Below are 15,520 nucleotides of genomic sequence, written 5' to 3'. Positions count from 1 at the left end.
TATATAATTTGTTTGTAATTAGCCCTTAATTGGTGGTAGTGGAAGCTTAGCACCCTCGGTTTCTTTTTTCCTGATTGCCATTTTATTGCCAGTCAGTCATTAATTAAACTGTTTTTCTAATTAGCTTATAAAACTGTTGATGGCACATTATTGTAAGTGTGAGTTCAAAGCTCGCTAATAAGCCTTGCCTACTCAGAAGAGGGAAGATAATGGAACATGTACAAAGCCGACGAACTTTCAGACTTCTTTTTTTTTTTTCCCCTCCTTCCTTTTCTCCCTCGTTCCCTGAAGATGACAGTCTTGTGTATCTGGAATCAGATTATTGGCCTGAAACACAGACAAGAGCATTATACCAAAGGCTTTTCCACTAGATCCCCCTCTGAGAGACTGCCTCTTTGCTTGTCTTGTAATGCTGTTTGTCAAGTTGGTGGCAAGATTACAGGAATCTCTTGTCTTTCCTCCCAAAGCACCCCCCCCCACCCCCCCAAGACTGATAACCTACATTAACTGGATCCTTCAATGTGCCCAAGAAAATCAAGCATAAGACGTGCAATTTGTGGGGTTTTGGCTAAAAGCTTGTGACATATGCTTTATTGTAGATGTCATATTGTGTTATCAGGGGAGATTTGGATGCTTCGTTTATTTGATTGAGATTGATGTTTGCAGTGAAATTTACTGATATACTTGTCTTCGAAGATGCTGTCATGGAAGTGTTACCATAGAAGCCACATGCTATTCTGTGTGTAACATACTCATATTTATGTCATATTATATTACTTTATAGGCTGTATACACTACCTAGAACATAACATAGATCTTCCAAGATCTTTAGAGCAAAAATGGGCAATAAGTCATATGACGTTTGACCATATAACTTGTCACGAAACTTAATATATAATCTGTATATCTTTTATTTTTGTAAAGACATGTCAGCTGATCCAACCAGCAACACTGCAGTGCCTCATTTGAACAGAGCCAATGAAAAAAGTAAAAAGAAAAACAGCTGTAAGCTTAGGGCGATTAATAATGCTGCACAATTTTGATAAAAGTGATAATTGCTTCATTATTTTGGCCGGCATTGTGATTATGATTATCAACTGCAATTAAATTGGGGGGGAAAAAAGAACAGAAATGTTCCTGTCCACGTAATCTGGAGTTTTGCCTTTATCTTCACCTTGGCAATTTACAACAGAAGTACAATTTATTAGAGTCATGGCGTACTCTACTGAAACACTTTTCCAGTATACAGTACACTCAGCACAAAACATGCTACAGCGCTCATTTAATGAATAGGGCCGTTTGTTAGAATTGCTTAATTGCAGCGCAGCAGACACAGTAATGAAGAATATAATTGTGTCTTTTGGTTGTCTTTTTGCAAGAAGTGTGATTTCAGTTCATGCGCTTTGCTGTTAGTATTTTTATGGCTCAATGTATGAAATGTATGAAATGACTAAAGGGTGTTAAATGTATTGACTGTATATAGTAGATATAGCTAACACTGTCTCTCTGTGAGATTAGCTGTCTTCTATATTTAGTAATAACCAACAAAATGAACATGCAGTCATGACATGTAGGACAAAGTAATACAGTAGAGCTCTAAAGGCCAGAAGGAGATCAAGTGTAGGACAAGGGTGCCAAAATTTCTCCATAATTGAGTCACTGACACATAAATAAAGTCACTCAGAGTGGAAACTTACCCACTCAGATTTCTTTGCAGTGGTGGTGATAAGAGCCAGGCATCATGATATCAACAACATAAATATAGCCGTTTTATTTACTATCCAAAAGCACCAGTGAACCTACACGTCTTCTGAGTTTTTAAATAAAGGTATTTATTATAAATAGTAAGATGTTGATGATAAAATAGTGGTAAATCCCAAAAATATTACTTTTCTGTAGGTACTATTTTGCAAGACAACACGCTGCATGCACCTCTCCACCAAGAATGGATTTTAAAACGACATTTTAGACCAAATTATGTCTCAAATTATGTATATGATGGTGCATTTGTGACCATTTCCTCCATTAACTTTCTGTGAGGGAGCTTCTAGTGGCACTACCTCTTCAGACATCTGGTTCTTATCTCTACCACCTTGAACAGTTTTGATGCTGTTTCGGAGCATTTCACGTCAGACTGCTCTGAATGACTTTGTTTACATCTTAATAATTTAATTATGCTTTAATTATGATTTAATTTTAAATAAACCATGGAACTGACCGTTGTTTAAATTAATTTGCTCATTGTAAAACCATTTGAATTGGGTGGACTTAAGGTGGGACACTGCAAACTGTCCAGTATGGTCTGCTGGTACTGAATTTAAACTGCCTGGTTAGATCACAATGTTAGGATGTCAATTTCTTACAGTGTTTAGCTTAATGTGTTATATAATCGCCTTACGCTGCTGCAAATCTAATGGAAAACCTCTGATTGTGAGGGCAGAATTAAACCTGACATTTCTAACTGTTTGTGGAATAGATTAATTATGGAGATGTAGTTGCGTTACAGTCGAGGAAAAAGCTGTAAAAGTCAATGATATGTGACTTGCATTTCAAACTGCACAAATATAGCCTGAGATAATGTGTCCTACAACAACAGTGACCATTTATACTGCCTGGTTTCCTCAAAAGCTGGCACACAGAAATGTCCCAAGTCATTGAGTACTGTTTTTAGGCCTCATTAATGACCTCACTAAAACATGAACCAGTCAGTTTATAATTCAAAAAAAGTAAATGAAACACTTTAGGGGAAAAATATAAGGCTAATTTTATTCTCAAACACGATTGAGACAAATTATGACCCAAAAAAAAAAAAGCCACAAATCATCCAGGAACAGCAAAATGGACCACCCCAATCTGATATTCAGGCTGGTTGTATATGGGCCTGCTTTCCAGAGTTGACTAAGGGTACATTATTTAGGCATTAAGGTGGTGTGATAAGGGAATTAGGCCGGTCATTAATCGCTCGCACGTCAAACGCAGCGGAGCGGCTCAGCGAGGTGATTTAGCCATCCAGAGCCATGCTAGCCTTGCTAATCCACCTCTCACACGTTTTAATTGGAAGGCGCTTCACTGAGAGAGGAAAATTTCTGAATGGATTTCAGCCTATTTTCCCTTAAAAACAGCCATTCTGGAGGGTTTGATGCACTTGCATGTGTGTCGTTTTCACCAAAACGTGGGACAAAATAAGAAAAATTAAAATAAATTTTTATTACAGTGCAAAAAATTTGCAGCTTTTAAGAAGTTGTAGTTAGTTTTGGTCTTGATGATGAATGGATAGCACATTCTTTGAGAAGAGCGGCTGCTTTAAGTTCAGATTGACTGTTGTCTAAATGACGCCACATTTTTGCTCAGCGCTCCAGGACGGTCCAGCTCTCTTCACAAATTAAAACAAGTGGAAAGAATTACTTTTAGAAGCACCGTGCTTGTTGTCCATCGCTGGAGGTCCCTAGAAGATCAGCAAATCCCAAAGCAAGACATGGGGGAAAGGCACCAAGCCCCGGTTGCTTTAACCCACCTAGTGGTGTTAGACTGCAGCTGCAGAGCAGAAGAGAGCACATTCCTCTCAGACCTTTCAAAGGTCATGTCATTAATCCCTCTAAATAAACCTAGCACTGAATAAAGGCGGCTATGTTTTTCTTTTTTTTTCTATTTTTGCTGTAAACGCTGCACAATGCCTTAAAAAGGGGGCTAGAATAAAGGCAGCACTGCGCTGAACATTCATTGAATGTGATTCTTACAGAAATACGGGATAGGCTGCCTAGAACAAAGAGCGCGTGAGTGTTTTGTGTCATGTATATTATTTTTCTGCCCGCTTTGTTAGTATTATTTATTTAATTATTTATTTTTTCCCCCCGCCCGTTCCGCGCTCTCCCTCGGCGCCCGCGTCTGATGTGAAAGGATTTGGCAGTAAGTCGCGGATTGAGGGGAGGGGTGGCGGCAGTTCTGGGGTGAGGTGGGGTGGGGGGGTTAGGAATTTAAAAAAAAAAAAAAGGGGAAAAAAAGGAAAAATCCTGAAAAGTGGATCAAAAAAAAAGTAAATGAAAAATAATGTCACATTACGGCAAATATGAGAGGCTAATTTGCGGCGACTTTTTTTTTCCCCCCCCTCGCTAATTTCGCTCTCGCCCGCCGAAAGAGAGGAGCCGACACCTGCTCGGCTCCGCAGCGATGACAGCGCCAGTGATCCATGAAATAAGCTGCCGCCGGCTTTGTTCCGATAAGAATGAACAAATCTGCACAATGTACTTGCTCTCCGAATCTCATTTTCATACTTGCATGCGGGCTAAAAAGAAATAAGCTGTTTGCAAGGCTTGATTAATCAGACATTTGAGGGCTTCTTTTTTTTTTCTTCTCTCTCTCTCTTTGTCTCTCTTTGATCTCCGCCGTCTCCTAGGTAACTTGGTTGACATTAATGTTGAGCCTCAGTAAAGACAATCAGGGATTGTCGACTGGACCGATTAAAATCTTTAATGCCTTAAACATAGGACCAGTTTGGCTGTGTGTGTTTGAAATAGGAGGGGGTCCACAGGAATTGCTGGGGGGGGGTGGGGTTTTAATTTTGGGTATTTTCGGGTGGGGGAGAAGGAGGGCGGGGGGGTGGGGGGTGTTGTTTTGTAAGGCCGGGTTTGATAGACCTTTCTGCATTTGAAATTCTCCCCACAGGAGAGGAGGCTAATGTAGGTAATCCGTGTGTCGAGGAAACACAGATAAATCTCGGGGTGTAAACCTCAAAAGAAGCCATTTAGTGTCCTCCACTTGCCTCCTTTTTTTCCCCCCTCCATCTCCCTATCCCTCCCTCCTTTCTGTCGCAGAACGCCGCCTTTTTACCCAACAACTTTATTTATTTATTTATTTATTTATTTACCTCTCTTTTTTTGGCAGACATGAAAGCCGGAGCCGTGCCGAGATTTGTCAACAATTTAATAAAGGTGTGATGCGGGATCGCAGCGGGCCAGACACGTTTAGCACCTAGCGCCTCTCAAAACCCACCCCTGTGCGACTTATCTCCGGCTGCATCTCCACTGAACACGAGCATGATCGCCCATTATAACTTCCCCTTTCTCTGCTCGTCCAACTAGAAAACATGATTTATGCCTCTTAAAACCTCGACAGAGAGAGAGGGAGCGAAAAAAAAATGGCGAGGAATTTAAAAAACTGTCATAGTGCGTTAGCTTCAGGTTATGCAGACGCTTTTTACAAATCTTCCAAGTGACTGTATAGATGAATGCCTCGAGGGCCCAGCTAGAGCCCCGCTCTCTCAGCCTGCTAAAGGCCTTATCGTAAATCCAAGCAAAGTACCATTAATCTTTTTGAAAGACCTTTATGGCTTTTAATGTATCCCAAATTAGAACATTTTACACCCTTGGTTCCTGAAATATGGTGATAAAAAGCCTTTAGAGTTTAATTTCTCCTGCCTGCTCGCTCTGACCTTCCTAATCCCGGCATGCATTAGGAGATATTTTAGTTTCAGTCTTTCTAATAAAGTTTATCCCACTTAATTATAATTGAAACATTTTTTTTTCCTCTCGTGCGTCCTCTCTCCAGGTTTTTTCAACTCTAGAAACGGTGGCACATTTCTTCATTACCTAATTTTTTTTTCCCTTTTTCCTCTCCGATTGTGTTCTTCAGTATTATAAGGAATTACCCCCCTCCCTGCCCTCCACCTCGCACCATAAAAAAAGAGAGAAATAAAGAAAGAGAGAAAAGGGTTTTGTGATTTATTCGAAGTGTTTATCAAAGTTCCTCATGGTTCAATAATAAGCCCATCTCAAGAGGGCACGATTCTCCTTTTGTTTCCAGACCCTGTTTTTTTTTTTCCCTCCCTCCTCTTGGGATTACTCTGTGTTACACGTTGTCTCTCCTGATATAATATAAATGTGGTGGCTTCTCACTCACTCCTTTTTAGCCCTTTCATTTGCACGCACCGCAATTTGCAGTAGTGGTCTACCATAGATGAAGTGATTAACTGCAGGAGATAATGTCATTAATTTTTCACATCCGTGGCAAATGGGTGAACAGAGCGTTTTGGCTGTGCTGCTATGTGTGGTATGAGTAATATTGTTTTATTTACAAATTGCGCAGCTGCCATATAGGATCCAGCATATTTGGGGGTGAAACAAAAGAGGACCGCAGGCACTTTTGGAGAAGCCACCCCGCCACTTTGGCGAGGTTTTGCCAAGCAGGCCGATTTTACAGCTAATGGGGCTCATCTTCTGTCTCCTTCTCAATAGCTGGCCGTGAAAATCGCGGAAGCCGCTGACTGCCGCGACTTCACCCGCACCAAGCAGGAAGAGGAGGCTTCCCGGGACGCTAGGAAAAGGAGGAAGCAAGTGGCTTGGGGGTCTGTTGTTTATTTCCATCCCTCTCTCATTTCCCTCTCTCTTCTCCCACTTAGGATTATCTCCTGCAGTTTCGTTAAACGGCATGAAACACAGGGAAATGAATTTGCCTGTTCTTGGAAGTTTGATGTATGTATGTAAACGTTATTAAAGTTTCAGAAGGTTCGACCAAGTCTGGGCAGTCCATATATGGAAATGAAGCTGCAAAAACAGCTGATTTTAATTAATTGTTTTTGCATTTACGCTAGTGATGGGCATTTCAGACAGATTTGATATTTGAATGAGTATGGGATTATTTGAAAAACGTTCAAATAAACATAATAATAATGATAATAAAAAAGGACCTATAAGGCTACAGGCTACCGCATGCTGGATGACAATGACGCCACTCAGCATCTTACAATCCATAGGAGGTATGTTGCTTGAAATTCACCCCGAGAAAGGTGTAAATCTTAGACAGACAAATGCTAAGCATCTCAGCTAACATTACAAGCATACTCACATCCTGACTAATCTCGCTGAATTGTTTGAGCTTAAAAACAGCAAGTTTGTGAAGTTAGTTAGCTGACTAAACATGATAAACAAAATGTAAAGTTTTTAAAAATCTTTTATTAAATCTGTTTGATTGGTTTTCTTTGGGCATTTTCCCAATTTTTTGCCCAATTTTTCTCCCTAATTTTAGTCATGTCCCATCCCACCCACATGTAAAACTTCCTCCGAGTCATGTGAAGCCAGCCACCTCATCTTTTCGAAGTGCTGCAGCTGAACATGCTTGAAGGAGAGCGCTCGAGATCTCCTGATAGGACCAATGCTTAGAGCCACTCGCGAGCCCCTAGAGCTTCTTGTTTGTTGTTGCTTCGGATGTGCTGTCTCCTAAATTCTCTGGCGGTGCAATGCTTCTCATTAGGTGTGCGGTAGCCTTTAGGCGGCTGCAGTAGTCTTTCTATGTTTCCTTCTTTAAACAGATAAGAAACTCTAACCAAAACATAAGATACAAGTCCTACACTGCCCTCTGGTGTAGAACAGAGTTCAGACATCTCATGACTTTAAAATATGAAAACGTAAAACATTAGAGAGAAGCTCATTTGCCTATCAGAAATCCTGATTTACTATTTGAATATTCAAAGGTTCTGACCCCTCCCTACTTTACATACATTTGCCTATTCAGGTTCATGCTGAAGTTATAAGGAGTGTTTCAGCCTCTTTACAGCACAGCTAATCAGAACAGAGGTCATTTACGTACATCAGTATTAAAGTCACCGTAGCAAAAAACAGCCTGGAAACAGGTCAGATGTAAAATGGTCATGTAGAAATGACTATTTTTGGTGGATAAACCCACGCAAACGTCAAAAGTGGACCTCAGGGGGAAATAAAATGTAAGATGTGGTCCTACATTTCACACTTTACATCCTCCTTTCTTCTCTGGAAATCCTCTCCTGGATCTGATCCTATATGCCGTAATGAGTGTCCAGATACAGACCTTTTGAAGTACCACTTCTCATCAAAGGCCCAAGTCTGTCGAGTAGTTTGCTGAGACCTGCTGCTCTCATCATACTTTTCTCTCCGTGTGAACAGGCTGCTCTGGTTTGTGACTGCATTATCGCTTAACCACGTTTTCCAACACGCAGTTGTAATTGTTTTGTTGCGTGACCTACATAAGCCTTGCTCCACATGTTTGTACTTCACGTTTCACGCAATGTTTTCTGTACATAACTTGGACGTTTTACATGCTGTATTCTTCTCATTTCCTTTTCAGGTTTGAAGCAAAGAAAAGGTGGGAAACAAAAAGCAACATGGGCTACATGTGACGTTTTTACTGAAAAGATTCCTGCTAATGACCATTCGCAGTGTAAAAAGTTTGCTTTTTACTGTTTTTTTTTTGTTACTTTTTCTTTTTTTATTCAAAATTGTCCATATTTGGTGAAAATATTAACAAACCACTGGCAGTGAAAACTGTGTTGACTGCTGGTTACTCAAATAAATACTTTAACCTTTCTGTTCCTTTGGATGTTCATTTTGAGTTCACTTCTACTGTTTTCTTGCTAATTAAATCTGGTCCACATTAGCATGTGCCTGCGTCGAGTTCCCAGAATTAACTGGGTTAATCAGCAGCCTCTCCTTTCTTCCATGGAGGTATGGAGCAGGGGAAGAGAAAGGAGAGATTAGAGGCCTAATGCAATGTACAGGATAATATGCAATAGGATTTGCCTAAGCAAAATGAAATTTGTTGGCTGTAAGGAGGTTTGAGCAGGCGTAAACGAGGACTTTAGCGCTGGGTGAGTGTGTAAGCATGTGTGTGTGTGTGTAATAGTGATTGTGTGTATAAAGCTAGCCTTTTACCCATGATGCAATGGATACCTAAGATTAAATAAAAAAAAAGGACAGCTGAATCAGAGACTTCGGGATGCTTGAGAGCGTTCATTCTCCATGATTTGCATAAATCTCAATTTTTAACTGAATGTAAAATTTTAAATCTCAAAAGCAAATCAGGTGTTTTGTTCTGCAGCTTGTTCTGCAGTCAGCCTCAGACATTAGCAATGGCTTTGGGCAAAAATATCTTGAAACGTAAACAAAATGATCCTGATATTTAAATTGCAAGGGCAAAAAAAATTCCTATTGGAATCCTGTTTCCGGTTTTCCCAGATCACACATGAAATCTGTTTTTTTTCTATGCAATATATTTAAAAAGTGGGTTATGAACTGAGGCAAAAGGGCTGGACATTTGATGACGAGGACCGGCATACCAAACAACACATACAGTTGTGTGCAAAAGTCTGAACACCCTGGTCAGATTACTTTTTGTTGAGTAAAAATAAGTTAACGTCCTCTACAGGGAACAAACTTCAGTGTGACATTTTTCTGTTTTTAATTTAATTTTAGTGCACAGTTTCCATTTATTTGCTGATTTTAACATATTGCCCAAAAAATAAGTAAACAATTAATAAGTAAATAAATAAAACAAAAACATTTGAAATGCACCATAACCTTTTTACAGACTACATTTTATATTTTATTTTTCAGTAAATTCAGCAAATTTGTTCAGCAAACTTATTTTCCCTCAGAAAATCAATAAAACATGCCAATAGCCTGGGGTGCCCAAACTTCTCAACTTTCACTGTTGCAAGCTTGACATTGTCACAATAGAAGAACCCTTTTTGGTGCTATATGGAACCCTTTTCGAAAAGGTTCTATGTAGAACCATCGAAATCACATTTTCCAGCAATTTAAAGAAAACTTTAATGATGCAAAGAGCCCTTTAATCATGCAAAAGGTTCTTTGAGTGTTCATGGTTCTATAAAGATAACTGCAGAAAATCAGATTTTGTCAGTAATCTGATCAGCACATTTACCTGCACTTGATTAATCAGATAATGGGGAAACTCCAGGTCTACATGAGTCAGGCTGTAATCAGATTTCTGCTTTGCAACCAGCCAATAAACTCACAGAAGAATATGTGATGTAAACGTAATGTAAAACTCAAACTTCATGCTGCGGCACTTTAAAAAAAACATTGCGCCACTTAACCTGAAATTATGAACATACATCATTTAGAAGACGGAGGATATTTATAACCTTCGTTTGGTCAAGAATGTAGTTGGTTTCACTGTTGTTTCAAAAATGTGCTGCTGCGTCTCACGGCCGCGCTGCTCGCTTATTTGCGGTACTGCAGTCTGTTCCGCACATTCACAGACTGAGAAATCCGAAAGAAATCAGAGTAAGAATTCACATGCGCTGAGAAATCGGACTATTGAGCTACAATCCAGCTCTCTTTATCGGATTTCTTAATCAGATTTCTAGATCGGAGTATGGTGTTTACATGACCATTTGTGGTCATGTTTTATGATTGAATTATTGAATGCATGTAAACGCACCCGTTGTGACCCCGGTTCCTATCACTGCCACTGTAAAGAAATCAGTCTAGTTTTTTTAGAGTGGAGCATTTCTCATCAAACCGCTCTTAATGACCTTGTTTAACACTGCATTATGCAGAAAACTAGAAAATCAAGTGCTTCAATTACACATTTAATTTTTAAACTTAGTATTTTTAAAGAAAAGAATTCAGATCGGTATCGGCCGAAACATAATATTTCAATATCGGTATCAGAAGAGAAAAAGTGGTATCGCACCACCTCTACTTAAAAACATGCTTGCATTTGTTTTGTGGTGTTTTTCGCAGATGTTGCCAAACACCATCTTCTGTCTCGGCGAGAGTGAGGTCATCACTCACAGCTCTTGAGTCAGAATGCAGACAGACGGAGCTGGAGCTTCTGATTTATGCTCCGCTGGCCCGAGGCTGAGCTATCTGCAAATAGCAATTTTTGAGCCTTAAACTACCCACCCTGACAACAGCCGTTTGACAACTGTGGCACAAACTAGCCGCTCTAGCCTGGAGGCGCATGCCTGTTTACTGGCAGTTCCAGAGACAGCTTGCTAAAGGGGTGTAAAAGAGAGAGCGAGCGAGAGAGCCAAGCTTTACCCAGTTGTCATCAAGACCATCTGCAACGCATCAGACGAGTGGTGCTTGTTGGCAGGACGGCGGGCGGACGTGTCCCGTTCGCTCTTGTGAAGCATCTTTGGGAGAGAGGGAATCTGGAGAAGTGCTGCTGATGGTTTGTTTTGATTAAAGCCTTGAATGTGGCTAATATGGATCTACGCCACCGCTTTAGAAAGGCTGTCAGTTAGTCTATGTAAATGAGGTAATTAAACTCACTTAGCATTCTTTAATAAGAGGGTTATTTGGCAGCGCTTAGCACTGTTTTAGACTTTACTTTGATGACACATCTCGAGTGCTGTCATAACATTGGATGCAAGTCACTGTTTGTTTTTTCATAGCTAATGTGTCACTTGTTAGTGGTAGGCAAACATCTCAGTGTGTGCTGGTTCCAACACCAAGGCTCCAACCTATTCAAGCACACTCAGTGTGTACGTCCCAGTGCCCCTTTCTGGACACAAGCAGGACTTTATTGACTGTGTTGAGGTCATCTTGAGCTGCCAGATGGATACGTTAAGTGGTAACAGGTACTGCGAAGTTAAAAGGGATGTACCAATTCAGTTGGAAGGATCAGTGTCGGTACTGATCAAGGGATATTTCAGTATATCGTTATTGGCCCAATCCATCATTAAGGCTATTTTACCCCATTGTGTAGGTGACATAAACATCATCCACAACTGACAACAGTGAGGCATGTTTTCAATAGGTGACCAGTGACACTGGACTATTATATAGTCAATGTGAATTGGAAATTATGACTCATTTTCCCTCTACTGAAGTGACACATGGTGTCAGGGAGGGTCTCTGAGCTAGCTGATGATAGGTGGAGGTAGTTGTGTTGGATTGCGAACCATGATATGATTGGTTAATATTGCTTTTGCCCACCCACTACTGCGCAATGACAGTCAAGAATCAGAAGACAGCAAAAGTTATTACATAATGAGAATTTTGTGCCTTCAATGATATGATTAATGAGCTTAATATGACCAGGCACTAGCGAGGTAATAAGGGTCAGTCTTTGTTTTCAGGTCATTTAAAGTGGAAAATGAGAACTACAGGCAAAAAAGAGGTGCTCGTTCAGTCTCTTGTCATCTCAAGGCTTGACTACTGCAACTCGCTACTGGCTGGTCTTTCTTTGTGGGCCATCAGGCCTCTGCAACTCATCCAGAATGCAGCAGCACGGCTCGTCTTCAATCTTCCTAAAGTCGCTTATGTCAGTCCACTACTGCGCTCCCTTCACTGGCTTCCTGTAGCTGCACACATCAGATTTAAAACCCTAATGCTTGTCTACAAAGCCAAAAACGGACCAGCCCCTCCCTGCCTAATGGCAATGGTCAAAACTTGAACTGTACCTCGAGGCCTTTGAGCTTCAAACATAGCTGGGCTTGACCTGCCATCCTTCAAGATGCTTGGAAGACAAGCATCAAAACTCTTCTCTGTCCTGGAGCCCAGGTGGTGGAACGAACTCCCACTGGCTGTCCGGACAGCAGAGTCTCTTGCGGTCTTCAGTGCAGACTAAAGACACATCTCATTTTACAGCACTTAAGTGAGCACTAATATAAGTACTTATTGAAATGTATTGTACTATGTCTAATTCTGTTCCTTTTTCTCTAGTTATTAACATCGGCTGAGCAATATCTGAGCTCAGGACTAGGTTTTACTCTAACCTATTAGTTCTAGCTAAGATACTTTCTCTGAGTTGACAACAAAGCACTGTTGTAAGTCTCTCTGGATAAGAGTGTCTGCTAAATGCTGTAAATGTAAAAAATAGCTACTTATATCTGTAGCGGTGTTTTGACTGTGGTAAAACTAACCACCTTTCATCAAAACACGGTTAAGGTGTGGGAATGCGAGCTCGATCCCTGGTGATGCCACAGCCCTCCATGGCTGGGATGTCCATCCAGTACTTCATTAGCATGATGCTAGCAAATGTGAATGTCTGTTAGTTGATGTAACAGAATTGGCAGTTAGTGTGTAGAGCTGTCCAATGATGTGTTAGGGGCAGGTTGAAAAGATGCAGTCGCTCTCTTCACATGACTTGGGGGACGCAAGCCTTCAGCCTCCCAGCTTGGTAGCATAGTGTGATAGGGAGAGACCTAGCTAGCGTGTTGAATAGGACGTGACTGAAATGGACAGAAAATTGCGTAAAAATGGTAAAACAAATGAGCCACACTAAACATGCAAGTGCTCAAGAGAATTTCGGTCCTCTGAGTTTGTTTGGTTCCATTATGGAGATTTTCAGAGTGTGTTGTAATTAGCAAAGCTTTTGTAACTGGTCTGTAAAAACATCAGCCTGTTCATTTGCCAGCAACCGGTGTAATTTAAGGCGAAAGGACAATCGGAAGATCAACCGCCCCGCCACACTACCATATTTTAAAAATCCAACAGCTTGGGCAGCAGCCTCCAAATATTTTGCCTTGTTGCCCAGCTGACATCCGATTTACTTTCTTGGTCTTATTATTCGATGCAGCTCAGACCACCCAGCAGTGGAATGAGTTATAAGGAGGAAATAGTCACCATGGTAAACAATTTTGTCTTCTTCTTTCAGCACTGATGAATTTTGTAATTTATATCATCTGCACCGGAGGCCTTGACCAACTTGTCTTAGCTTTTTGGCCTTTTTGAAGACTAAACTGTTCATCATTTGAGGTAATCTCTTACTGAACTCTCCGGAAGGAATGTGGAAAGCCTCTCCCAGGCGGCGTACATAAACCATTTCACGAGCTGCAGAACGTTCGAGAGAACATGGGCGTCCTTCCACTCGGAGCGCCGCCCGACGACTCCGTCCCCCCCACTATCAATAGCATCTCGGCTTATTAATCTCTTTGAACGTGGTGCAGTGCCTGGAGCCCAGTGGATGCGCCATTAAAAGCGGGGAAATCCGCTTTGTGGCGTCTTGGCGTGGAGCGACGGCTCGCTCGGTAGCGCTCTTTCTGCAGGCCAGGCTTGCCCCCTGACCCATGTTGATTTGTTGTGAAGCGCGGAGGCAGAACTCTCCGGAGCACATGTTGAAGCACTTAAGGGAAAAGCGGGTATTGTTAGAAAGAGAATGACATAAAAAAACACCCTCCGCAATACCCAATCCTATTAAATGCTTGAGCGAGGACACAGCGCATGGAAACGCAGGGTTTTTTTTTGCTGTGGAAAACAGGGACACATGTACTTTGTAATCCTACTTCAGTGGAAACCTGCGTCACTTGAGGACAAAGAACAACCGAAGGGATTGAACACATGAGGAACCTGGAGGAGATCACCACAGCAGAGCTGAAGAAGAAGATATGTGTTCCAAATGTTAGACAAGTCAAATCTAGCTTGAAGCATCTGGAGCTTGAAGCAGCATATCATCACCTTATATTTATGAAAAATCACTTAACGTCTGTTAAAAATGGTTGCTTTTCAAAATTTCATTTATCATGAAATGATCACAAGGGCCACAATGTTTAGTCACCAAAAGTTGGTTGTCTACAGTGTTGCTTATGGAACAGAAAAAGTGTTTATGTAACTGATTGGCCAACTGGTGTCCTACCTACCAGTGATCAAGCCAACACCCATGATCGAAAAATGGATTCAAAGTCCACATTTGAAGATCTCTGCTCTATAATGTTCATAATTTACATGGCGACAGATTGCAGTACTCTGCAGGAAGCGTTGGAGACAATATGGCCAGTATTATTTCACTGCACTATAAAAGAATTTACTTATTGCACAGATGAAACATTGAATAAATGATATGAAATGATAAAGCCAAGCCATAGAAGACATTGGTTTGATTAGTTGATTAATTAAATAGCAGTTGATAGATTAGTAGATTTAAACTTTCCGCTGTAAAGAACCTGGATTTATTTAAACTAGACTAAAAGATAGCAGACTAAGCAGCCTGACAGTGAATATTAATGGAGATGCTTAGCCTGTTAGCTATCTTTTAGCCTGCTTGGCCTTTGAGCCTTCTTAGCCTGCTAGCTAGTTTTTTAACCCCCCCAAAGTTCATTGTGCTGTGGATGGGCTGCTCACATTGACCACCAGAGTGCTGATACATGAAGTAAGAACCTGGCTTTATTTAAACTAGACTAAAAGCTAGCAGGCTAATCAGGCTAAACAACTAAGCAGGCTAAGAGATAGAGCTAAGAGCTAACTGGCTAAACTGCACCTCCATTAATATTCATTGTTAGGCTTAATGTATTGACTGATTTCTTCACTGTAGAACTAGGGCTGGGCGATAAAACGATAACGATAATTGTCGCGATATAACTTTTCCTCGATAGAGCGATACGACATGTTCGATAAATGTTCGATATAATACACCACTCTCACACTCCCACGTTCAGCGAAAGCCTTGGTGGTGTTTTCTACTGCAAGGAAAGCGACACTACTCGGCTGTCGCCAGGAGAGGGCGCACTTCCGAGTGTTTCTACATGATTAGAGAGGAAGGGGGCCACGAGTAAGATGAGTCTTTAGCAACGGCTGAAACACGGAGTTACACATTCCCTGTTTGAGTGGAGCGACCGGCGATCTGCTCTCTGTGACTGAGCGTGAGTGACGAGGTCAGTGGTGTAGCTATGCTGTCCTACAGCGAACTCACCTCTTTCCTCACATCCTAACCAGCTTTAGCAGCGTTAAATCACAATCCTCACAACTACAGCGCTGTTACAGCGCTCAGTCATATTTAAGTATGAGTGCATTCCCAAGCAACG

At 41.2% G+C, this 15,520-nt stretch overlaps 1 protein-coding gene across 1 annotated transcript in view; it reads left to right on the top strand.

The window, feature by feature from the left end:
• The window catches only part of fam204a (family with sequence similarity 204 member A), a 30,050-nt gene extending 21,716 nt beyond the window's left edge, over positions 1-8,334 (top strand). The window contains exons 6-7 of the mRNA XM_036575119.1: positions 6,231-6,340; positions 8,095-8,334. Coding sequence (XP_036431012.1) covers positions 6,231-6,340; positions 8,095-8,146 — 162 coding nt within the window. The 3' untranslated portion in view covers positions 8,147-8,334. The remainder of the gene's footprint in view (positions 1-6,230; positions 6,341-8,094) is intronic.
• Positions 8,335-15,520: the final 7,186 nt, after the last annotated feature.

The sequence above is a fragment of the Colossoma macropomum genome, unplaced genomic scaffold, assembly GCF_904425465.1.
Source record: "Colossoma macropomum unplaced genomic scaffold, Colossoma_macropomum, whole genome shotgun sequence".
Classification (NCBI taxonomy): domain Eukaryota; kingdom Metazoa; phylum Chordata; class Actinopteri; order Characiformes; family Serrasalmidae; genus Colossoma; species Colossoma macropomum.
This window is presented reverse-complemented; position numbering and strand designations above follow the sequence as displayed.